The sequence below is a fragment of the Podarcis bocagei genome, assembly GCF_964188305.1.
Source record: "Podarcis bocagei genome assembly, chromosome: 3".
Taxonomy (NCBI): domain Eukaryota; kingdom Metazoa; phylum Chordata; class Lepidosauria; order Squamata; family Lacertidae; genus Podarcis; species Podarcis bocagei.
In genome coordinates, this window is record NC_138127.1 from 53,847,083 (window position 1) to 53,873,188 (window position 26,106).

The window sequence follows — 26,106 nt, forward strand, 5'->3', positions numbered from 1 at the left end:
AGAGTGTAGTTGCACTCTGGTCCTGCTGCTGGACTTCCCATAAGAGATTGGGCAGCAGCAGCTTTCTCAAAACCTCTGGATCCATTGAGTGCCTCTTTAAGAGGGGCTTCACCACACCTCTTTCAATGTGGTGGGCATAACTCCCTCCCATTCTGAGGTATTGGCCACTCACTGGACTGACCAGCCCACCCTCTCCTACTGGATTTTACGGGCCATGAATTATGATGGGCAAGGGCAAGCATTCTGTCCAGGAACTCGGGCTACAACAAGGAAATGGATCCAACTGACAGTTCTTATTTGTTCTTTTCAAAGAAGTTGGTGCATTGGAGACCTTCACCTGCTTACTTTTCTTAATTGTTGTATTCCAAAAGCTGGAATAATTTGATCCTGCTGTTAGCACTTTACTACTAAACCTCTGGCAGCTTTTAGCATAAAAAATAATAATCTAATGACAAACATTTTAAACAATAAAAAATGTGGTGAAGCAACAGAAAGGCAACAGCCTCCCAACCATTTCTACTCCAACATTGTGCGCACCTCTCCCCTTCTAAAAAAATATGCTTGATATAATTTACGGAAGGCCATGTGTTCCCCTCTCTCTGGTACTGGAAGCTCACACCTGACCAGATTTTTAATTTTCTTTTTAGTTGCAGTGAGCAGCAGTAGAACTGTGCCCGTTGCAGAAAGACTGTCCTGTAATTACTATGCGAGGGAGACTTCTGGCAAGGGTATAAATGCGGTTGAGTCACGCGATCATTGGTCTTCCGGATAAGAGCCCTCTTCGCTTTCCTTTATTTAAAACAAACAAAGCACCAATCTGCTGGCAACCATTGGCCACTGCAGCCTAATGCCATCTCATTGTTCTAGGGAAGCTGCGTGAACGGAAAGAACAAACTTTCCAAGTTCGTTACGTAATCCAAGGTAGTCGCAGCCCGTGACTCGGACCGCAGACCGATAGTAGCTAAACCCCCTTCCCCTCAACCTAGAAAGCACCGTGAACTCAGCCCTCCGGCCACTCCCTGTGCTGGAACCCAACTCTCACGAACAATTAACCCTCTTCCTGCGATTATTAAACCACCTTTGTCCTGGCGGCTGCTCTGGTTAGCTAAAGAAGGGAGAGACCGGCGGAGGTGGGGGTGAGGAGAGCGCCATAGCTCGCTCGCGAAGCGGGACCGCCTGATCTCAAGCGCTCCTGCCTCTGTGCAGGTTGGGTTAAAAAGAGCCCCTCCCCGCCTCCTCGTCCCATCAGCTGGAGGCTCCTCCTCCCCATGCTTAGCCATCCCCCTGGCACAGGTGAGCGCGCGTGTGCCAGAGCCAGCTGTGGGAGCGCACATGTGTGCGGTTGCGGGAGCGCGCGCACATCTGGAGGGAGGGAGCGCAAGCTTTTGGATTGCTTCCTTCGTCCCGGGCTCCTTGGTGACTCCTCTGCGCTCTCCGGCCCTTTTGCTCCGTGCGCTCCTGTCGAAGGAAGCGGTGGCAGCTCAGAGCAGAAGGCAGCGCTTCTTTCGTCTCCCGCTTCGCCACTGGCTTAGCTGGGAGGTGTAACCCACTGGTCCGTCTCCCTCCCTCCTTCTCTCTCCTGCGTCTGGGGCAGCTTTCGACGGCGGCAGGGGTCCCGCCCTCCTGCACTGCAAAGGGGAATTTGCCCTGAGGCTGTCCGGTCAGCACCAAGGACAGCGCCCGCAGCCCCTTGGAGCCTCGCTGTGGTCGGGCGGCCGCTGGCCGGGACCATGGGGGGCGAACCCTGGAACCAGAGCGAGCCCAACAGCACCCAGCTATCCTGTGGCGGCCCCAACAGCAGCCTGGAGGCAAACGGAGGCAGCCTGTGCTCTGCCCACGGCGTCAGCCCTTCCATGGTCACGGCCATCGTCATCATGGTTCTCTACTCCGTCGTGTGCGTGGTGGGACTCTTCGGCAACTTCTTGGTCATGTATGTCATCATCCGGTAAGAGGAAGCGGGTCTCGCGGGGAGGCGGTGGCGGGGTGCTTCCTGAGTTCCAGCGAAAGGGCCATTCGTGCAAATAGGCAAGGAGGGGGGGCTGGGGCAACTTTCGGGGCGATGGCTCTCCCCACCACCCCATCATGGAGACTGGAAAGGGAGGTGGTTCCCTGGTCATTTTCAGGGTGCTCCTTCAAGAAGGTGCAGCCAGGAGAAATGCAGTTCTTTTTCTTTGGTCAGGAAAGACCCGGAGAACATAAGTGTGCCCTTGAGAACCCTAAATCTGCCTTCCCCAACCCTGCTGGCTGGGGTTGATGGGAATTGTAGTCTCAGAGGGGGCACCAGGTTGGGGAAGGCAGACCTAAAGGTTTGGCTGGGAGGTGCTCTTTGGAAGACCTTCCAAAACCAGGGATTCTTTTTCATGTGGGACCCATTTTCTGCAGAAACCCCTTTGCACAGTTCACGAAAGGAGATATTTGTTGGACACATTTAAGGTGGACCAAACTGCAGTAAACCAATTGGTGCCCATGGTGCCATGGCACTTCTCATCCTCACCAATCCCTGGCTATGCTTACCACTGCCACCATGTTGATGCCTCTTCCCTCAGGAGGAAATGTATTCGTGGGACTTTGCTGGTGGTGGTGGGGAATCATGTGAGAAGAGATGCAGTCATTGCCTCTTATTTTGATGCCTCAGGACTGATATGAATGGCAGTTCTGAAGACTCTGTGCTGGCAGCAAGAAGAAGTGTGTACATAACTGGAAAAAGAAAGTTGTAACAGGGAGCATGCCTGATTGTGCAAGTAAATCGGTTTGGAGTTGGGTTGGTGGTCAGGTGATAAGACTTTATTTTTAAAAAGAGAAGAAATTCTTCTTGAGTGAGAATATGGATTTTTACGGGTGAAAAGTTTAATATATGTATTAGATAGGAAAAAAACTTAGGTCATAGCTCTTCCTATATCCATGGAGAGAGGAAAGAACAAAACAATAACCCCTTCACAAGTAGCTCAAAAGCAGTGCCTTCTATGGTCAGGTTTGCTGTCTTAGAAATGCATGTCTGTACTCTTTTGCCTGCCTCCCAACTAATAAATCACTTATACAGAGATGAATACCAACAATCCTTTCAGAAAAAAATAACAGAATTTAATGGTCATATCCCCCCTACTGACTTTCATACCAAAATGTTCCCACTTTATTTCAGTTGTGAAAAGATCTGAAACCCACCCACCCCCATTTAAAGGTTTGCATTTTCTGGGCAAGTAAGCTCCTCTTCCAAAGAAATGTTGTGCAATATTCTTCCACAGAAACACTTTGGTCAGATGCAAGTTTACTGCAAAGAGATTTGTTGCCCATTTGGGGGGGGGGGCAACACAACACTCTTCTGTATGTGGAATGGGTTTTCTTGTTGCCTTTGTGAAATTAGATTTCTTTAATGAATGCCAGGTAGGACAGCAATCAAATTTGCTCCTAGCACCCGGCTAACATTTAGGAGAAACGAGATTACAATCAATATCTAAAAGAACACAGCACCATCTATTGAAACGATTGATAACAACAGGTGGAAACGGCTGCTTCTGAGACAACATTGGAAGGGGGGCGGAAACCAGTTTATTTATCTGAAAAATTCCACCTGGGATGGACAAAAGCCTAAAGAAGCAAAATCTTAATTTGCAAGTAATAAAGGTATTCAGACATATTTTAAGATTTAGTAGCACCTGTAACAAAATCTTGCAGTGTACCCCTCTCAAAAGTTCCCTTAACTTACTTCCCTGGGAAACTATATAAGCAATAAGCAGCTGAAGTCAGCCTCTTTTTTCCAGCTGACACTCAAAATTCATTGGCAACTGAATTTAAGTTCTTTTTGTTGGGGTGTGTGTCCCCCCAACCCTTGGGTCCGTGTGTTGACATTCTATTTCAACAAACCTCAGAGTTTTCCAAAGCTTACTTATACCACCCTCTTTTTCTCTCAATGGCCCAGTTTTGACTACATAACACCAGCATCACCCTTTGGGTTCTAGAGGGGCCTTAGGCAAAACTGTGCTCTCCCCCACACTCAGGGAGCCTACCTCCTCACCACCATTATCACCAGCTGCTCCTACTGCTGTCCCCATCCTCTTCATCATTGTGGTGACCCGCTTGCTTGCCAGGCAGAGAGCCAATGTGCAAGCAGACAGTGGCATCGACTGCTCCTCCCCACCACCACCATTGGTTGAACCAGAGAGGTGAGTGATCAGACAGGAAGAGGAATAGGTTCAGGGAAGCTCTTGTTAGGGAACTCTTTGCTGGGTCATCCTCAGCAGCTGTCCAGCCATGCTAACACTGGACACCTGCCCTGCATTCACCACCTATGTCTGCTCTTAGCGGGAAGGAGTGGTGCATGTTGTTACTTATACAGCGCTATGAACTCCTTGCAGGCTGACCTGTATTGCCTTTTTTATTATTATTATTATTTCATCCTTTGGTTAAGAACTGAGCTAACTCAGGTTGCACAAGTAGGGATTGTGACTGAGAAGCAACACCACCTTTGACAATGATTATCTACTGTTTATTTCAGCAGCAGCAATAAGAAATCTGCTTTCTCTGTCTCTTTGCAATGCTATTTCCATCTGCCTGGGAGTAAACCCTACTTGACTCAATTGGCTTCCTTCTTCGTAGACGCATTTAGAATGTCATTGCTCTTTCGTTTATCTCCTGTTCTTCCTTTATGGGACTCAGGACAGCATGTATGGGGCTCCCACTGAACCTCCAGGAGTTGAATCCACAGTCCCACACTGCTATAAGACTAATTATTCAAATGCATTTCCTTCCTTCTCATCACTGCATAATGACTTAATTGCTTTTTCAACAGTGGTTAGAGTGCCTGATTAGTGCCAAGGAGATCCAATTCAAATCTCCACTAAGCCATTGAGGTAACTAGTTGGCCTTGTTATGACAATAAAATAGAAGAAACATTGTGAGCTACCGAAAGGTCTTTGGAGGAAGGGTAGAATAGAAATTATATATATATATATATATATATATATATATATATATATATATATGTGGGTGTGTGTGGGTGTGTATTTGAGCTGATGAATGGTTTCCCACTCCATACCCCACAATGACCAAGAGCAACATTTTCATTGACAGCAGTGGATCTGAACTCTAGGAGGCTCCTTGAGAAGCACATCAGCAGCAACCTCAATACTGAACACACAAAAAACCAAAAGTAACAGACATCCTTTTGGGGCCAAAAGGAAAGAGTAGATGAATTCTGGTGTGAGGAATGTGCATTTCAATCTATACTTGGCTATGAAATTCTCTAAGGCTCAAATTACATGTGATACTCATTCACATGTACCATTATTCCCCCTCCCCCCCATTTTTTGGTAAATCTAATTTTTTATTGTTTTTACAGAACATTTAAAAAGTAGCAGGCATAGTGTGATAATGCATAATCCAGACATTGTTCCTTTAAAAAAATATGAAATAAAGCAAAGTATCTGCTGGAAGAGACAATCTTGAGTGGGTGACTGTATAACTCCTACTTTTTGAGCATTTGTTCATTGATTCCCACCCCAGTAGCTTTCGCACCTGTGGGAACAAATATATTGGGACCTGCAGGTCTCCCATTCTGGAGAGAAAATCAACATGAGATTAGGGAAAGTGGCATAAGGAGAGGTAAGAGTGAAGCAGAATGGATTCACTCCCTTCTGTTGGTGCTCTGATAAAAATACCAGTCTCCCACAACTGCTTTTTACTTTTTTAAAAAAGAAAATGTGGATCAAGTGGAGGAACATGTGTACTTTGAGTATGAATGACCATGGGGAACTCACTTTCTCTTGGTACTGTGAACAGTTCTATAGAATAATAATGGCATGCTAGACGTAAAGACTGTCAATCAGAAGAAACACTTCTTACTGCCATTGACTGGATTTGAGTAAGCCTTGTGTCTGCATAAACGTGGATAGAGTTACAGTCCCCAAAGTGTTTTTCACTTCCTGAAATTTTGATTATGAGTCATGTTTGATTCCACTCCCTGCCGCCGCAATGCAAAGAATTAAGTCATTATTGCAACAGGTAGAAATTGGGTATCCCAATTTATGTCTGCAGCTATACAAAGACCACCCTGCCTGAAAATTGCAGAGAGTGAGGACCCTGCATAAAAGGAAGTATATGCAGAATGCTTCCATTCTGGTAGATTATTTTAGATCCATACAGGCAATTATTTTAGGTTAATACAATGACTGAAAGGATTTGTTTAATCCAAGACTGCTCAAAACATCTGAGAAAGAAGAGCATACAAGTTCAGTCAGCCTCCCTAAATCATGGGCTGGAATTTACTCAGGGCATTGTTAAATGGTGGTATTTACTGATGTGCTAATGGCCACCAATTGAGATGACTTTAAAGGGGGATTAGACAAATTCATGAAGGACAAGGCTATACAGTCACAATGGCTAAACCACCTCCAGGTTTGTATTCAGCATACCACTCAGTGCTACTTACTGTGAAACAACAGTGGAGAAAGACTATTGATCTCATCTTCTACTCATGAGCTTCATATCTGATGGGCTACTGTGAACAGATACAATAAGCCTTTGGTTGGATCCTGAGAGACACTTCTTCTGTTCTTGATCAGGAGTGGGGAACCTTCAGATAAAGGGCCACATTACCTTCTAGGCAACCTCCTGGGGGCCACTTGCCACTGCGTGGAGCCATGGATGGTAAATGTTTTCCTTTGTACAGCAGGCTAATTTCTATACACACTTACGCATCCTCTTTCATCCAAGCGCATGAGAGGCATTAGCAGAGTTCATGGCCTTATGGCAGCCAGGCAAAAAGCACTCTTGGAGATTACAAAACAGGCCTGAGGAGTGGCCTGGACAGATGGGGGTGGCTGGGGACAGGGTGCCCTAGAGAGGGTCCTTACGGCCAGGTAAAGAGGCTTGGAGGGCCATATCCGGCCCCTAGGCGAACCTGAGTGAAGCCTGCTTTCTCCATTTCTGCTCCCCTAGCCATGCCCCCTTGGCTGCCACAGACTGGCCAGTTTGACTAGCGGGCCTGGTGGGAACCCATGAGCCTCTGCGGCGGCCAAGGAGACATGATAACAGCCAGGAAAATGTCACGGTGCAGTGGGGCAAAGTGGAGGTGCTGCGGTGGGCCACAACCGCCACTCACAGTGAGGTCCGGTCAGCGGCCATTTTGGCCAGGCACCTGAAACTCAGTAGGGGCGGTGCTTATCTAACTTATTGTGAGAGGGAGTTCCATAGATCAACACCCACAATGTTGATTTCCCCTTCAATGATCTTGACTTGGGGTATACAGGGTAAAGAGGTCATTAAGGTTTTCTGGGCCTAAGTTATTCAGGGCTTAGTACACTAACCTTGAAGCTGGCCTGGTTGATCCACACACACCCTTCCAGGAGCGCAGGTGGCTTTCTTTGTATAAGCTTTGCAAAAGTATTTACATACTTTGATTATATGACCTGATAACAGAGTTTGAGGGCCAGCACTTCTTTTACTCTAACAGACGGAGGGATTGTTTGATCTTTCCATTTACCTTCTTGGCATTTAAATACTAGGTGAACTTGGGCCTGTTCCCTAGAGACATTCTTTGTTTGAGACTGCACAGTTATTGTGATCTGTAAACAAAGACCTGAAAAAGAAACCAGAATGTCAGAATCGTACGATATCAAGAGGCCTGGAAATAGTTCTGCCAGGAACATTCATCTGGATGCAATATGTTGCTTTTGCAAATCCATTAAAATGATCTCAAGCACAAAGCAAATGATTTGCATGCTCTCCTGTCATGTCTAGTGTTGGTGCCAAAAAATTGTCCTTCGGTTTCCCAGAAGCTTTCTTCCTCTGAAAAGGAGGCTTCGGTTTTAATGCCCCATCTTCAAGGCACATTAGAAATGCTTTAGAAATTGGATGGGGTGCATTTTTGAGCTTACTTTAGCACGGTGAGGTGGCCAGGGATTGCGGGTTTTTTCATTGTAATAAACATTTATCTAGGCTTTGGAGGGAAGCTGTCATTAATGCCAAGTGTACCCCCCTGCCCCATAAGCCCATTTGCTGTATGGGAGGGTCAAGGAAGAGAGGCCATGAGCTAGATCTAAACAGAAGTAGAATCAAAGTGTTTGAACAGCTGCATTGGGGGCTACGCAGTCTGTTTCCAATGAGTATTTTTAGGATGGAGCTTTCAGTCAAAATGATAGCAGCCTTTTACACATATGAAGTGGACCAGGCAGTGCTGCGTACTGAGAATCACTGGAATGTTGCATTAGTTGCTATGGATGTAATCAGTCATATTGTCCTCAGTAAAGTTTGCTAAAAGCACCATTTAAAACATGTATAGTTAAAAATAACATCTTTGAGCGATTTTCTTTCAGATGAAATGTTTGGTTTTCTTAGTCTGCTGCTAAGGTAGAAAATGAATTGTCAGTTTATTTAAAATATTTGTATAGCACTTTCACGCAGCTCTAAGAAAATGTAAGAAAGCATTTTAAAAACAATAATTAAACACAAAACACCCAAAGTAAAATACAAATCAAAACTCAATGATTGTGAGCTGAAATCTGGGCAACCTACCAACTGCTGCAGCAGCCCAAAAACCTCCCTGATTTTGCAGTCTCTCCAAGACGTCTGTGAGGGAAGAATGGATTCTGACCTCATTGGGGAGGTAATTCTAAGCTATTGTGGCAAAGGCTCTAGTCTATGCAAGGATGTTTTAACTCATACAGTGAGGCTCTGTAAGGAAGGCTTGAAATGCAGTCCCTAATCAGTCAGTGCAGGGGCTCATTCAGGAAATTAAAGACTCTGGTTTGTCACTTCCAGCCCAGGCCAAGAAGTGCTTTCAAGGTAGCCAATTTAGCTTGGTGCAGAATTGGCTAAATATGTTGTCACAATATTTTCAGGAGGCAAGCAAAAACCACTTGCAATGTGTCTCCAAGGACAATCCCATGTAAAGCACATTTTGAAGCAGTCAATCTCACGGGTCGCCCACAATTCCATTTGCCATGCCTAGAAAGCATGGGTCTGAGTGGTTTACCCCTTCCCCCACTCCTTCCCAAGGGAAAGCCCACTCTTCAGCCATAGATCAGAACAAAAGATCAGAACAGAGTGGCTGGGGAAACCCAGCCAGATGGGCGGGGTAGAAATAAATTGTTGTTGTTGTTGTTGTTGTTGTTGTTGTTGTTGTTGTTGTTGTAGCAATCAGCTCTGATTGAGCACTATGTCTGGAAAGGATGATTACCATACTTCCTATTACAAACCCTCACTCAAGAGCCTAGGATCTTGCTCTTGATAGCATCATGTCTTTCTTGTCAGGATTCAACTTTTTTAACCTTATCCCATAGCTTCTAGGCCAGTGTTTCCCAAACTTGAGTCTCCAGCTGGTTTTGGACTACAACTTCCATCATCCCTAGCTAGCAAGACCATTGGTCAGGGATGTTGGGAACTGTAGTCCAAAAACAGCTGGAGACCCGAGTTTGGGAAGCGCTATTCTAGGCACTAGTTTTGCAAAACTGGGACAGGTGCTCCTTGATGTCTTGTTATAACTGATACCCAAACCAAAAGGCACTCTTTGTCTCATATGATCAGCTGCCCAATGACCAAGGTCAGAGCTGCAACAATGAGATGGAAAGAAGTGGAGTAGGGTAGCATTTCACACACCTTTCATAGGTAAACATGCAGAGATTCCACAGCAGTAGAACCAGGGGTATCTATTATATTGCAACATTTTCAAATGCAAAAAAAAATGTGACAATGTTCAAAATTCAAGAAGTTGGGGTTAAATGCCAAATAATGTCAAGTTCTGGAATCCTTGAGAAATTCCCTTCTAGTGTTAGAAGAGTGGCTGAGGAAACCCAGGCAGATGGGTGGGGTACAATAATAATAATAATAATAATAATAATAATAATAATAATAATAATAATAATAATTACTACGATTACTACTACTCCCTGCCTCCCTTTTTAAAATGTAATGTTTAAGCCTTTTGAGCTTCACAGTGAGAAACCGAGGGGGCAATTCCATTCTATACTCACACCTGTGGGGCACCCCATTTAATTCCATAGGGTTTCCTTCTAAATAGCATGAAGAGAATTGTGCTGTCAGTCTCAGAAGTTGGAAGGAGTGAAGCAACATTTTTAGTAGCTAAGGATGAGCCTTCAATGCCTGTCTAGATCTTTGCCCCTCAAAATGGGTAGAAGCAGCAAAAAAGATGATACAAGATAAGAAAATATAAACTAGCATGCATCATTTATACAGATCTTGTTGTAGATTGATTTTTTAGCATGGAATACAAACACAGACCTTACTGTAGCCAGTTAATCAAGCCATCTCCTGCCTCATCATGACTGTCTATATTGACTAGTGACATCTCTTAAAGCTTTCAGTTGCAGCAGGACTTCTCAATCCATCCTGGCTTCCAAGCCCTACTAAGTGTAATTCTGCCCTTAATGGTCAAAAGCCTTAGTGCAGCCACTTGCTGGCGTTGCTTATGTACCTGAATGTTAACATTGCTTAAGAGAAATTTCATTTGGAAAAGATATTAGCAGCCATCTGGGGAAGGCAAATAAAAGAGAATTGGGAGCATCTTATGAGTTTATATTGGAAGGAAAATAATAGATCTTCTGCCAAGTATCTCGAGTTGTACTGCTAGGATTGCAATAAAGAAATACAAATAAAATGCTTGGTATCGCCTCTTTTTTCATTTAGCTTTGGCTCCTGTCATAAATATGTAATAAAAACCATGAACCAAAATTATGAGAAAGTGTCAAAGCGAAAATAACTTTAATCATAGAAAAACTCTGGAGGTGCGTATTACATATTCCATCTTGAATATGGCTCCTTAACTGTCCTATTCTCACTCGGTAACAATAAAGGAGCAATGTAAACACTGCCCTCGCAAACAGGAAATCATCTTTCTTAAATGGAGAAATATGCTATTCTTTATTGGTGTGGAAAAATGAGACAACTTCATCATAAAGATAGGACAAAATGCAACATGGCCTAACCTAAGAATATAAAATGTAATAGGGAGAAAATGAAGAAGGAGGTTAATAAAAATGTAAATGATACTATTTGAGTAGCTGGACAGCACATATTTCTTAACCAGATTTCCCAATAGCTGCATAGATGGTTGCCCAGGGCAGCAATTTATAATGGGTACCAGTACTGCAGCATCAGATAGAAGAGACCTTTCCAGAGAAACATTGGTATGCCTGCTTCTTTTCCTCAGGAATATCATTAGCACAGTTTATGAATTCAGGTTGGTTTATGAATTGTGTGGACATACAGTGTAAGTCAAGAGTAACAGGGTCTGGCCTGTTTGGCTTAGCAAATAACTAGTCACTGGGATAGGATTGCAGCCTTTGAATATCAAGCAGGTAGCATAGTCAAGTGGGGCAACCTATAATTTAATTTTAGTGACTTAAAGAAATAAGCTTCAGGATATTCTGCTGCAGCAGGAGCACATATGCAAAAAGGCACCATAAATTTAGGGAGACAGAGAAAGGGGTTTCTTTCAAAAATGGGATTTAGATGGGATTGAGTCAGCATCAGAGCCCTAGCTTGAAAAAGAGCTGTCCTTATGCTCACACAACCCTACTATCTTCACGCTGATCTCAGGTTTGAGAAGGGGAATGTCCTCAGTGAGACACACACACACACCCTCCTTTAAGGCTATTGATAAAGGCTCTGGACAAGGGTTGTGCTAACCATGTTATGAGTTAGTGCATTTTCTTTAATACTCATTTTATTTTTCAGTCTCTTCACATATAAAAAGGCCTGTGTGGATGCTAAAGCTGTGAAAATCCATGTGACTATTGCCAGGTGCAGGACAGTAAGCACATAAAGTGAATTTATGCAACCAGCCAGAGTACATCTCCGCTTAAGCCATGCCTTCCTGCTTTTGATCTCTCTTAGATATCTCAAAATGCAGGCATCAAGTGCCTTTCTTGCAGACCCCTTTGCCCTTTGAGTTGGGTTCAATGACACTTTGTGGTAGACATTTATTTGTTGCTCTTTGGCAGCATACAGGGCACCTAAACCCAAGTACCTCAGTTGAATTCTGTTCAGTGGAACGGGCAGCCTTGTCCTATGGGACTGCTTTAGCTGTAGTGGCAGAAACAGGAGTTTATGTCATTGATACTTAAGAGCATCCCAACTACAATGAGTGAAGCAGAGCTTTGGGGCTGTGTCCATAGAAGAGATCTAAAATCACTTTGGTTCTCATTGGGTAAGATGCTGTGAAATAGACACCTTGCTCACCACCTCAATTAAGTGGCCTACAAGAAGAACAGGACAGAGCACAACTCCAATACAAGAGGGGCATTCTCACCCTGCCTAGAATAGCTTTCCAATGGCATGATGGAGAGTTCCGCTCTCCTCTCTGTAAGAACATTGTTTTATAAGTATTAATAAATAAGTATTTATATACAGTTATATACATTATTGTATGTATCTGTTTATGTGCTTATTCCTGTAGGAAACCCATAATGAATAGGTACAAAATATGTGCATAAAATTATTTATCTAATTATGTATATAATCTATGAGAAATGTTTATATTTCTACTACTAGAACAGGTGGGGGGAAATAGCACGCTTCTCATCAAGATCAAGGAGAAAAATGGGAATTAGGGATAAAATATCTACAGATAAGCTTGATACTGAGTCCCCCACCCCCTGAAAATTCTTTCTGTACCATATTGCTGGACCAAGGCACAAAAATACAATATTCTTAATCCCTAGTCCTCAAATCAGACACTAGTCTGGTTATAATTGTGTTTGATCTTGTTATAGCTTTTCATTCCTCTGCTTTGTTGACTTTCTTAGATATACCAAAATGAAGACTGCTACCAACATCTATATTTTCAACCTTGCCCTGGCAGATGCATTGGCAACAAGTACGCTGCCATTCCAAAGTGTGAATTACCTCCTGGGAACATGGCCGTTTGGTACCGCCATTTGTAAGATTGTTATCTCCATAGATTACTACAACATGTTCACAAGCATTTTCACTCTCTGCACGATGAGTGTGGATCGCTACATAGCAGTTTGCCACCCAGTCAAGGCTCTGGATTTCCGCACCCCCAGAAATGCCAAAATTGTCAACGTCTGTAACTGGATTGTTTCTTCAGCCATCGGCATCCCAGTTATGGTGATGGCAACCACCAAAGAGAGCAATGGTGAGTAAGGATTTCACACACCATTTCCAGATGCTCAGTTATTTCAGCAGTGGCAGGAAGGCAGGGAATGAAGGAGAGAGAGAAACTCAGGCAGAAATCAAATTTCTAGGTTACCTTCCAGTGGAAGTCAGAAAATTTAGTAGCACGTGTAATTTACAATGAAAAAGGGACTTTTCTATACCTCACACTCAAATAGGGGACTCAAAAGGCATCCACCCCCAAATGGTGATACTTCCACTCTAGTGAAAAATCGGACATTTGGTTCACACATTGAGACACACTGATTATGGAAATGGGAAGTGGATCTTAAAGGGAGGACATTTGCAAATTAATATCAAGAAAGAGAGGAATGATACCCTCCTAAACATTAAGGTACTTCCAGAACACCCAGAAGTAGGAAATTTGGTATGCACATACATAAAACATGAGTCACAGTGATTACTGGGAATGCATCAAAATAGGATATTTTAATACCTAATAAGAAATAATGTTTACCTAAAAACAGAGGCCGACACTCTGGCAAAGAACAAGCCAGTCCACAAGTACAATGCAAAATAGAGTTGTTGAAGGTTTGTTGGTTCTTCACACACTTCCATCAAACTGTGATTATGTGGGTAGAAAGAAGAATTTCTAGAAGCTGCAAAGAACATTATGGTTGCATAAAGGGAGCCTCATTTAGAAGTAGTGCATCTACATTTTATTTTTATTTTTTGGCTACATCTATCTCTTTTTATGTAACCCATAGAAACTAAGCAGTTTAGGATACAATCCTGCACCCACTTTCCTGGGAGTAATCCCCTTAGAAGATAGTGGGAATTACATCTACATAAGTAAAAAGAAGGTTTTGCTGTTAATCAATAAACTAATCAGCTAAGAATGGAATTATATCTTGTCTACTATAAAGTGAGCCGGACCATTCCAGTGGGACTTGCTCCCAAGTTAATGTATATAAGTTGCGGTTCATTTAGTGCTGGAGACCCAATTAAAGTGGTGGCACTGTGATTTAAAGGCACACTTTTATATTTATTTTAGAATTAGATAGCTACTTATAACAGGGAATGAAAAAGCAAGATATTTAACGTGATTTTTTTCTAATAGCAGTGAACGACACTTTTTGTTATTAAATAGTAAATTATCTCCGACTTTCTTTTGCTCCTAACTGGAAAGAAGGAAGGAAGGAAGCAAGGAGACAGCTATGAGTTCCACTAAGCTATCTAACAGTCAGTGATGCTTTTTGCCCAAAACTATTGCTGGTCAGCTTAAGGAAGCCTAGTTATGTGAATCTTATCTCCTATTTTCTCTTTTTAGAGAAATGCTTTTATATGGAAAATAGGCTAATTTAAGCCAACAAGACTCTATTCAGGGATATTTTCCTTGCACAGAAGCACTTTACCAAGGTCCCTGATTATGCAGAGGGTTCTGCTCATTTTCAAGCAAACATGAATAAAACTTCTGCAGGCAACTCCCAGTCAACATGAGAAGTTCAGGGATTGAACAGGCAGACATACATAGGGGCATTTGGAGTGGGACTTGTATGTGTGGCCCTGCCCTTATTGATCTTTTGAACACTGAATCTCCCCCCCCCCTTAAAAATTCTATGTTGTAAACATCACACTAAAAGTCAATGAGTTTTCTTACAGGCTCACACCACAGTAGAATATAGTTATGGCCTTGGATGGAGGGGGCAAGAGGAAGAACAGGATTAAATGTAAATAAATAATTCTCTCAAACCTCATTTCTTTCTTTTTCTTTTCCTCCTAGGATCTGTTGATTGCACACTTATATTCTCTCACCCAGCATGGTATTGGGAGAACTTGCTGAAAATCTGTGTTTTCATCTTTGCCTTCATCATGCCTGTCCTAATTATCACGGTATGCTATGGGCTCATGATTTTACGCCTGAAGAGTGTCCGAATGCTCTCTGGCTCCAAGGAGAAGGACAGGAATCTTAGAAGGATCACCAGGATGGTCCTCGTGGTTGTGGCTGTCTTCATCGTCTGCTGGACCCCCATCCATATTTACGTTATCATTAAAGCCTTGATCCATATCCCAGAAACTACTTTCCAGACCGTCTCCTGGCACTTCTGTATTGCTTTAGGGTACACAAACAGCTGCCTTAATCCCGTCCTTTATGCCTTTCTAGATGAGAACTTCAAAAGGTGTTTCAGAGAGTTCTGCATCCCCACAGCTTCAACCATGGAGCAACAAAACTCCACCCACGTCCGACAAAACACTCGCGAGCATGCCTCCACCGCCAACACGGTGGATAGGACTAACCAGCAGGTATGACTAGCAGTGGAGATGCCATCTCTGGATTCAGGAATCCCTCCTGGAGATGACATGAATTCTGAAATTACAGTCTTTACTGATGTGTAGCTTCGGGAAGATGTGCCACTCTTTTTGATTTATCTTCCCTAACTGGGGAGTCATGGAATGATGACTCCAGGCACCATCAGTCCCAATTGGGTTTTGGGAAACTAGAGAGCTCCCAGATGTACCTTGCATGGCCAGGCCCTTGTCTGTGTATCATTGTGATATTTATTCCATAGCTGAGAAAGGAGGAGATGCTTTCATAGTTTTTGAAGCAACAGAATGTTTGCTATTGCTTAACATTCTAGAACTGTATATATTTTAAGAACTGCCTTGTACCCAGTCAGAATCAATGTAACTAAGGTCTATCAGCCCTTCTAGCACCTGACCTTACTGCCAGCCCTCAGGGCCCTTGATAGCCCTCCTTCTTTAGACTTCTGATTGGCAAGCAATAGATTTTCAGTCAATACTTTTAGACATGTCTGCATCACTATGATTCATACTACATGAGCAGACCCTGATGATCCATTTTCCTACCATGGCTTTTGTGAACAAGTAACCCATAGATTTATTTGGCTGTGATCTCACCTTGAAATAGCTATCTATTTTGCAATGGGTCATATGGAAATTCACAATGGGGAGGTGTTTTTGTGAGCAAGCTCGGTTGGGCTGAACTCACAACAAGCCCCTGATCTTCTGTTGAGTATTCACAATTTATTCAGTAGAGGTATTCCCAGTGCTCATTCCAGGGGCATGTGTGTGTGTGTCTTGGGGAAGGGTGTTCTTGGGAAAGATGCCCTCTGTTGTGCTCCTTGGGCACAATCCACACAAATGTTCAGAGGGAAAGAAAAGGCACTTGAAGGATGCTCTTTCTTCTCTTTGCTCCTGCCACTGCTCATAAGCTTAGAGGGGACAAGTGAAGAGGGAGCAACACCATGGGGAGGGGGCAGCAGGTCCAGGAAAGAGGTCTAGTGTCCAGCATCTGTCGGTGCCCAACAGTACTTGCCCCAATATCCTAGCCCTGTGAACTACCCAAAGTACAGGTTTGTTTCACCTTCATTTTGTAAAGAGTAACTGCCAGGGTTGATTCCCACCACAGCTATCAACCACTCATGTGATACACAGACCCCCTACTTTCAGAATTGTTCAAACAACCCTTTCTCCAAGTCTGGCCCTTTTGCATATTTCTTCTTTATCCTCCATGGTGGCTCTCTTCCTCTTCTTAGTAATTCCTCCCCTTTGTCCTCCACCACAGACCACATTTCTGGGGCTCCATGACAGATTTTCATTGTGCATGCCTGGTGGGCATTTGCAATGGCGGTGGAGAAATCATTGCAGAAATAAGGGACAGCTGATCAGACAGTTAACAAGGTTGCTGTTGGTGAAGAGCAGCAGGAGAAGGGAATAGATGCTCCTTTTGCAAGCTGGTTTGGGTCCCCAGATCTAAAGCTGTAAAATCTCTCCAATCAAGGCCTGCTCAGAATTTACCTGAAGTGTAGTTACCAACTCTAAGTAGCAAGCAAAGATATCAAGATCATTTAAAAGTATTACTTCATTATCTTGAGACGAGCATTGTGGCTGAACTGAAATTCGATGACTCTGAGGATGGGGAAAGGGGTCACACTACTAATATTGGTATGGAGATATGGTAAACTTACGGAAGCCTCCTAAATGCCTTAATGTTTCAACAGGAACTTTGAGTGCCCTTGTCTAACAGAAGTGCTCTAAAATTGGCACATTAAAGGAATTTATGTGCCTGTTTCTAAGAAAAGACCAACTTAGGTGAAAAATCTAGGAATATTTATGAAGTCCTCCCACTTTGCCTGTGTGGTTTGTTGAACCTTGCCTTGAAATGGTGAACTGTAGGCACTTGGCAATATTGTAAAATTTCATTCTTATCTATAGCATTCATAACCACAGAGTTCAGGTGAGTATGTGTGGTTCTCCCCTCCCCTACTGCAATTTAATCCTCACCACAACAAGTGAGGTAGGTTTGGCTGGATGGCATGATAGGGAACCAGTCCAAGGTGACTCCACGAGTTTCATGGCTGAACAAGGAATTAAACTGAGTCCTCCCACTACTCTAATTCAGCTCTCCAGCTTTCCATTTCTCTTCGCATTCTTCATTTGAAGTAGTTCTGAGATTCAGGTTCAAGGCCCGTGTCCCACTGCATCAGTCCAAAAATGCCACATGTGCATCCTTTCCAAGATTTATTTTAGCCAGGAGATTTTGCCCAAGGCATTTTAGTATCTGAGGCAAGTGGTGGGATGGCAACAACCCCCAATTCCATGTACAGAAACTGACTGGTCTGACAGCCAGTTCTTATTTCAATACTGGCAATGGGATAGTGTTCTTCACTGCACCTGAGGGCAGCAGGCTAGTTTCAAGTGTTTGGGAGAACCACTGCAACTATCATTCTGAAATGTGCAGGCCGCACCCCATCAGAGGAGGTGATAATACCTGCAAATTCTATCCAATTCTGGAACAAAATGAAAAAGATCTTCTTTTTCTTTTTTAATATCAAATTTCAAAGGTACCCTGCATGCAAATCCCCTGCATATATCTGCCTACAATTTGGCAGCTGTGATCCAATGGGGGGGACAGGGCTGCTATTCCTGCAAATTTCATCTAGTTCTGTGAAAAGAAAAGAATCACTATTTTCAGATTCCCCATTATAGTGAAAGTGAAGCCAGGGAAGCTTTATTGTTAGCAGATGGAATTTGGTCCCAATTAATGAGTTGAATTGGAAAGATACAGAACAGCTCTGAAACAGACCGTACTGCTTCCCAAAGCTACAGATGCATGCTAAATCTTGTGAATGGCACACACGCCCATAGGACTGCAGCTCTTCAGAATGCTCCAAAATTTAAAAGGAACCCATTGTGTGTAGGGACATTCTGGGATCATTTCCTTTCCGCTTGCTATACCTCTTATTTATATGACTCATTTTCCAAACTGTTCCATGGCCCTCTAGCAGGTGAAGGAGGAAATGAGAACTACCTCGTATTTTTGTTGAATTTGTTTGTTTTCCCAACATTTCAACTTTAAAAATAAAACCTTAAAAGCGATGGGGGTGTTTTTACTTAGTAGTAGCAATGTGAGTCTGCAGTCATAAACAAAAAATGCTTAAATACTACTGAAATCAACTGGATTTTAGTGGCCTGAGGATAGGATTGTTGTTTAAGACATTACTGTAAATAACATTACATTCAAAAATAGGGTCAGGTTTCAAACAATAGTTTTTCATCAATGGCTACAGAAAAGAGAACATCTATTAATGCAGTCTACAAAGGACCCATTGAAGCAAAGGAACAATTGTACTCTGTGTTTGATATGTTATGTAACGTAGTGTGTGTTGTATTTTTATATTCTATATAGTCTGGGTTGTGTAGGTCCAAATCTTCAATTGGTGTAGGTTAATGAAACTTTGTTCAACTCGGAGAAGACATCAAGATGAAGCTCTGCCCAGCATGCCCCCAATCCTCTGGGTAGAATATTTCATTATTAAGAATCTTCTGAAGTTCTCAACTACAAGTTTGGTTACATGAACCCACAAGGCAGACACTGGACAGTTGACCAAGAGCTTGTCATAAAGGGAACTGCCATCTCAGTTTCAAAGTCCAAATGGATCTACAAATGAACTTTCCCCACAAATCACTCTCATGTTGGCATGTTGCTAGAGAAAGCGAAGATAATGTTAGAAACAATGATTGGAGTGTGAAATGTTGGCAACTGGGGAGAGGGGAGGTTTGCACGGGTGAGAAGGAGGAATGGTGGCGGAATTTGATTCAGTTCACACTGAGAAACAAATCCACACTTTCTGAAATAGTATGAGAACTGAAACTTTAAAAACCAAAACTCGCAAATTGCTGCAGAAATGTGGGAACTGAATTTAGGATTGGAAACTAAGAACAAAAACTGACAGCTCCTTCCATCCCTAGTGAGAAGTTGTGGGGGATGCACAGTGTGTGTTGGAGTGGGGTGGGAATCCCAACATTTAAAAGGGATCCATACTATGAATTTAAGAAGCAGATCCATTTTGACAACTTCGTAAACTTTGTGGTTCTACTAGTGGTTATTAACTTGAAACCTGAAAAGCAAATATGTTTCTTTGTGTGCACCTTCCGATATTTTCTCCTTTAATCTTGCAACTGCCCACCTCCTTTCTGGAATAATAGGTCAGTTCCAACCAGATGGGCTTTTAGAAAGGTTTTGAGGTAAGAGAGAGAAATGGCATCACCCAGCTGATCTGAGAGACAGTTCCAAGCCTATGGGGCAGTAGAGTCTTTTGAGGAAGGAGCAACATGGGATGCTGCCTTAGAATGAGTCAGGCCACTTGTGTCCATCCAACTGAATATTGTCCATGCTGACTGTCACCACTTTCCAAGATATCAGAAAAGGCTCTCCCAGACCTACCTAGAGATGTTAGGGCTTAAACCTGTGACCTTCTGCATGCAAAGCTGATGCCTCACCACTGAGAAGCAGCCCCACCCCAGTCAGGAGAAGTGTCCATGTCCAGTGCTTCTATTTTCCATCCTGCAGTTCTGTATTTTACACTCATATACTGTTATGCAATTTTTAGCTCATCCAGTATCAAAAGGAGTCCAGAGAGGCAGGCTGATTACACAGGAGTAACTGAGGCTGCAAGATGATGGCTTTTCCATGACTACCAGGGGAGTGAATGGAATTTGAAGCTTGGGTCTCCTACCAAGCCATCTATTGCCTCAGATTGGGTTACTTATTCTAAGAAAATACATTAGTGATGTATTGGATACATTGCATGTATTGCAGAGATGAAGCATCAAGGTTTACACTGGAACCAGCCTGGGTTCCTCAGACTTTGTTGTTCCATGTTGTCATGTGAAAGGGTATTCCTACCACCTCAAAATGGCTCCACTCTGATTTGCCCCCTGAGAAAGGGATGGCTCATGCTGAGCAAATTCACCCAGCATCATTTGCAAGCAGCAGGGTGGAGAAATTAGCTCATTTCTTTTCTCTCTCACTGTATTTCTTTCCTTTCAGTTGGAACTTCTGGAAGCTGAAGCCACACCTCTGCCGTGACAGGGCCCCCTGCCGTGTAGCAACCCCAAACCAGTGCCACTGGGTGGCTGTGCTATAAGTGTGGTGGGGATATGGAGGAGACTGATGCTCTCTCTTGCCCGCCTCGCCCCAAGGCAAGTGCCTGATAAAGTATCCATCAGAATGATTTGCCCCTGTGGCAAAATCCCATTGCACAAATAACTTCAAAAGAGAGTCTGACCAAATGGGAACTTTGCACTCATCTACGGTACTGAGAAATCGAGCCACACAGAACATGATTCTGAGATTAGACAGCCTTACCTGAAACCAGACTCAAACTGCAGTGGCTCAAAGCCAGAGTAATCCCATCTGCCCCCTACTCCACTCCCTAAACGGATCAGAGGTATGGGAAAAGGGAATCCAGTGGAAATTATTACTCAGAAGTACCATACTTTTCCGTGTATAAGACGAGGTATTTTACTCTAAAATAATGTTAAAAATTGGGGGGGGGGGCGTCTTATACACGGATAGTGCATATGCGGGATGGGCAATTGGTTGCAGCTGCAAGCAGGAACTTGTCAGCGGCGATTGGGTGGGTGATTAGTGGCTGCTGCAAAGGCTGCTTAGGATTGGCTGTGGCGGCGGCAATTGAGTGGCTGATTGGTGGCTGTGACAAGAGCTGCTGTGGATTGGCCGCTGCTGTGGCAACTCTGTGTGCAATTGGTGTCTGCTGGCGGCGAATGGGCTGACGCTTGTTTTCTTCTGTGACGCGTGAGATTTCAGCGTCGGGTGAGTGATTTTCATGGCTCAACAACTTTGGCAATCCTCCCCCAAAAAACTCTGAGCCATCTCACCCCATTTTCTTAAATTGGAGTCCCCAAAAGTAGGGGGCATCTTATACACAGAACAATAAGGTATATAGCCAATGCATTTGCATAGGACTTGAAATAGTTCATTTTTATCTATATGTGTTTAGTTGTGCAGATTCTCTCTCCCCCCCCCCCATACAATTATTTCCAACATATCATTCTCAGTGAGAAAAAAATGATTTTCAAGCTAGCTGCAGTAACAAGACTGATCAAAGCTACCTCTGAGTGTTAGTGGAGGTTGTAACCCTCATCTGTTGAAGTCCTCCATTTCACTAAGATTTCATCCAAAGAAGATTCTTCATCTATATTCTGTGCTGACTTGGAAAAACAATCTCCTTCTTTACACATTTACAAATATTTGAAGTGCAAAATTATGGAGTGAGGCAGCAGATGGAGTGTGGAAAAGCTTTTGTGTTGTTGCTGAATGTATGTATAAAAACAGAAGACAACTGTAAATATTGTAATATACCATAGTCAATACTTGTATATTCAGTGATAGATTAGGAAATAAATTATATCCATATATTATTACATGTGCATAAAATAATTGTTTGTGTGTGTGAATAACTACACCTGTAAAGTAGTTGAGCATTTCTAATATACTTAAAATTGATTTACTACTTATGTAGCAGGAAATTATTGATTTTGTTTAAAATTAAAAGATGGGCAGTCATATTATATAAGTTTTTTTGTTCTGTTACCAATGCCATCATCTGCTCCTCTGTTATATGATAGCAGCAAAAATAATTCACAGCTTACAAAAGCATACTCTGTAAAAAGAAAAAAAATCTAATCTCCAGAATAAGCAACAGTAATAATTGTCTAGATAATTTGTAGTTCTATATCATTTTCTACTTGCTGTTTAATGTGTGCTGTAATTAAATGGTCAAAAATTACCCAGGAAGCAAAAAGCACTTTAATGAATTTGTGTGCATTAAAAAAGAAAAATCATATCCATGGTTTCTTTTTAAAAATTTCTGCCACTGCATTTTCAATGCTGCTCTGCTCAGTTGTGGAAGTGGTATCTGCTTAGTGTGTAAAAAAGGAAGTCTACTCTTCATCTTGACTGAGATGATGAAATTCAGTTACTTTTAAAAGTGAGATCAAGTTACCTTAGCTTTTTGTATCCATGTGTACATGATTATGTAAAAACATGTATGAAAAAGTGCCTTATTTTTCTCTTGCATCTCAATTCTCTTTTGAAATCATGCTTTTTGCTAGCTTCAGCCTTTGGTGAACCAGTTTTTTTGAAATGTATCATGAAGGTTGATGTTATTAACTGTTTCCCGATTTTGACACAAAATAATGCATTGCACCAAATCATTCCCCCAACCACTGGCTCTTACTGATGTTGAATTGAGTTTTACTCAGTGTAAACCCACTGAAATTTCAGTGGGTCCACTAAGACTGAAACTTAGCTGAACACCATCCCAACCTTTCATTTTTAGAAGTTACCCACCTAACCAACCATCAAAGCTACTAGGCTCAAATCAACCTTCAAAGGAAGAAAGAGAGAAAAGAGTGGTAAAATCTAAGGAAGGGTGGAGGGAGAAAGAAATGGGGGGGGGTGTCTTCAACTGGAAGTAGGTCAATAACTTAGAGATTCCCAATTTTATTTTATTTTATTACTCTGGGATAATGCATTATTTAGATATACTGGCCTAAAACCCACCCATCAAGGCAACAGTTAATTCTATAGTGTTTTCTGTCACCTCTGCACATGGCCATAGCCAGGGGGGGCAGGAGGGGCAGCTACCCCCACTAAATTAATAAAAATCAATAAAAATACACAGCAAACTGAGGTTCTCCCAACCCCCAACAAAAGGCCTGCCTATGCATACAAGTGTGTTAATATGTACAACACAAGGCTTCATCCTTTACCACTCATTATTGGTTCATCTAGATTGTAGATCAAGAAGGAAAGGCTCTCAACTGCCTACAAATCTCTGCATTTTCTCTGTGTGGGGTGTCCTCACTGGGGCGTATTGCTGTCGCAAGCAGCAGCATCAAAGAAAGCTGGGAAAGATTTTGCGAAAACAGCATGCTACCTAGTAATAAAGTAGATTGTTGAGGAGCATGCTAAGTGAGGAACAGTCTGGATGAATCCCAGAAAGCAAAATTAAAATGGAGACCAAGGTCCATGTTTATGAAGGTCCTATTGAGAACATTTATTTAACAGTGGGGGCATGTGGCTATAATAAGCACACAGGGACACACAAATGCAAAAGTTATGGTTTGGCCATGGTGAATGTCAACTGCATGTTTACAGACACCATTCCTCCTCTTCAAGCATCCCAGGTGTTCACTGGGGACAACAAACCATTTGCCCTGCAAAGTGTGATTTGTGCCTAACACCAAAGAGCAATTCACAGGAATGGACCTGTTTTGGGAAGGTGTGCAGGCTCTGGACCAAGAGTCCATAGGATCCTAGGTATTGGATTGAGCACCAATCCAAGATCAGGAAAGAGCATTCTCAATCAGAAAGAAAATAATTTTGCTCAGGTTAAGATCTGGATTAGTCCCAAGACTGATGGTTAGGCCAGGTCAGAGCAAGCAAAAATAAATAAATTAAAAAATGGCAGTCCTCTTAGCAGAAGAGCTTCAGAAGAACTTTTTCCATTTATGCCAAGAAGAAGTCCAAGGTCACTTGTTCAGCGATGCATTGGACAAAATGTGATTTTCCATAAAATATCAAACAACATGAAGGTTTGTAGCTTAGTGGGAAAGCATTGCATGCAGAAGCTCCCAGATATTTCCAGGTAGACCTTCCTCCTTCCTGAAACCATGGAGAGCTGTTGCCAGGCAGTGTAGGCAATATTGTACTTGATGGACCAATTGCCTGACTAAATAGGTTCCTATATTCCTATGTTCCTATATTCCTAACAGCAAAGTATGCGAGCAAAGGGCAGCCATCAGCAACAAGGAGACTGCCTGGGCACCATCTGGTGGAAAGGCAGGATAATAACAAACAAATACTGTACAGCAAACCAGTTGTGTATACAGCTGATGTGAACTAGGCTGCTGCTGATCTCTCTGTAAATTGTTTTACACATCACTCTTGGCCTCCTAATTAGAGCTACTGAAACACTGCAATCCCTCGCAGATAGAATCCAGGCAAGTCAGTCCCTGGATTAAAACTAATTTAAGTACAGTGGTGCCCCGCAAGACGAATGCCTCGCAAGACGGAAAACCCGCTAGACGAAAGGGTTTTCCGTTTTTGAGCTGCTTCGCAAGACGATTTTCCCTATGGGCTTGCTTCGCAAGACGAAAACGTCTTGCAAGTGTTCCAATTTTTTTTCGCTCCCCCCCCTTTTTCTAAGCCGCTAAACCGCTAATAGCCTTTTAGCCGCTAATCTGCTAAGCCTTTAATAGCCGCTAAGCCTTTAATAGCCGCTAAACCGCTAATAGCGCTAATCCACTAAGCCGCTAATAGGGTTGCTTCGCAAGACGAAAAAACCACTAGACAAAGAGACTCGCGGAACGGATTAATTTCATCTTGCGAGGCACCACTGTATGTTTGTAAAGCGCCCAGCACAGTATGCATCTGCATCCTCAAATCTGGCTTTTGAGAATCAACATGTAAAAGTTTTCCTTGCACAGATGTGAGCTGGTTCACCCTAGTTAAGCCAATTCCTGATATATGGGAAGGAAGAGTCCTAGCATCTACAATGCAAACCAAGCCCAGTTTCTTACAGTTAGGGGATAGGGCTCTACAGGTGGGAAAAGACAAGTTTCAGTACTAATAGTAAAAGGGACAAAGCACTTTCTTTACTCCAGAAAGTCAGGAAACAAACATGCAAACCAGCACCAGTCTTTGGCCTGGAGACTGAACTAGCAAACCATAGATATAACTCTGACCAGGTTGTTTGCAAGTCCAACTGTTTTCTAGGCAGCAGTTGGCCATTGTCTTAAGCAGCTTCCCCATATCTGGTGTCCCCCAGATGTTTTGGAGTAAAACTCCCATCATCACTGACTCATTCTGGCTGAGGCTACTGGAGTTGTCGTCCAACAACATTTGGAGCTCACCATGTTGGGTAAGGCTGATCTTAAGGCTCCTCAATTCTAAAGAAAAGCCCAATGACTCTTGCAAGGATGTTACATTATTATTGGAAGCATCTTACTTGTTATCAGATGAAAAACTGAACACAAGAGTAGCCCCAGCAGCCAACTTGTCTAAACAACACAAGTAACGTTACTGATCTACCCTCAGCGCTCCAATACTCCATGTCCATTATGAACCTCTTGAAGAAAACATAATTAAAGCAGAGCTCAGAGGTTACTGCATTCAAGAGCTCTCCCACATCCTCTCGGTTACGTCAAACCATTATTTCTTTTATGCCAGGAGTAGAACGATGTCTCTGAACATCACAACCTCTCTCCATGGGTTAGTCAAGCACAAGAATTTGAAATATCTGTTTGTGTGCAATATCGGAACTGTTTTCAGTACATTATTCAACGTATCTTGCTGAAAGTGATGGTGGGGAGACCTCGTATCAAAGCATAAACAAACACTGCTGGACTGTGCTTTTCTGAGAAGGCATGAATATTCATTGTAAATGAGTTACAACAAATTGTGACCTGACTTCCTTGCCCCCGATGCATTAATAAAGAAAAATCTGAATCAATTTTTTTTTCATTTATGTGTGGTGTACATCAGGTGAAGCTGGTGGAAACAAGCAGCAGAAGGGGACGGCGGGTGGTCAGGAAATCAGCCATCGCTGCGTGGCTCTCCATGGAGACACAGCACTTCTTGTGTGGGCCCATCTCTCCACGGCCCACACCCCAGGTCCAGCTGCC

At 42.9% G+C, this 26,106-nt stretch overlaps 1 protein-coding gene across 3 annotated transcripts; it reads left to right on the forward strand.

Annotated features, from left to right (window-relative positions):
• The first annotated feature begins 1,133 nt into the window (after window positions 1–1,133).
• On the forward strand, window positions 1,134–25,934 carry OPRM1 (opioid receptor mu 1). 3 transcript variants are annotated; one of them, XM_081187457.1, is made up of 5 exons: window positions 1,137–1,945; window positions 12,759–13,111; window positions 14,873–14,982; window positions 15,254–15,393; window positions 20,444–25,934. In XM_081187457.1, exons 1-5 carry the CDS (start codon window positions 1,731–1,733, stop codon window positions 20,538–20,540), a joined length of 915 nt encoding a protein of 304 aa, XP_081043583.1. In that variant the 5' UTR covers window positions 1,137–1,730; the 3' UTR covers window positions 20,541–25,934. The 3 variants fall into 3 exon arrangements, with proteins under 3 accessions (XP_081043584.1, XP_081043583.1, XP_081043582.1); XM_081187458.1 differs by lacking the exon at window positions 14,873–14,982 and having other exon boundaries at window positions 1,134–1,945; XM_081187456.1 differs by having other exon boundaries at window positions 1,138–1,945; window positions 14,873–15,393.
• Window positions 25,935–26,106: the final 172 nt, after the last annotated feature.

Coding starts and splice junctions, on each gene's coding strand:
- OPRM1 (XM_081187456.1), top strand. CDS start 1,731: ATGGGGGGCGAACCCTGGAACCAGAGCGAGCCCAACAGCACCCAGCTA. Junction 13,112..14,872: donor AACCACCAAAGAGAGCAATG/GTGAGTAAGGAT, acceptor TTTTCCTCCTAG/GATCTGTTGATTGCACACTT. Junction 15,394..20,443: donor TGGATAGGACTAACCAGCAG/GTATGACTAGCA, acceptor CTTTCCTTTCAG/TTGGAACTTCTGGAAGCTGA.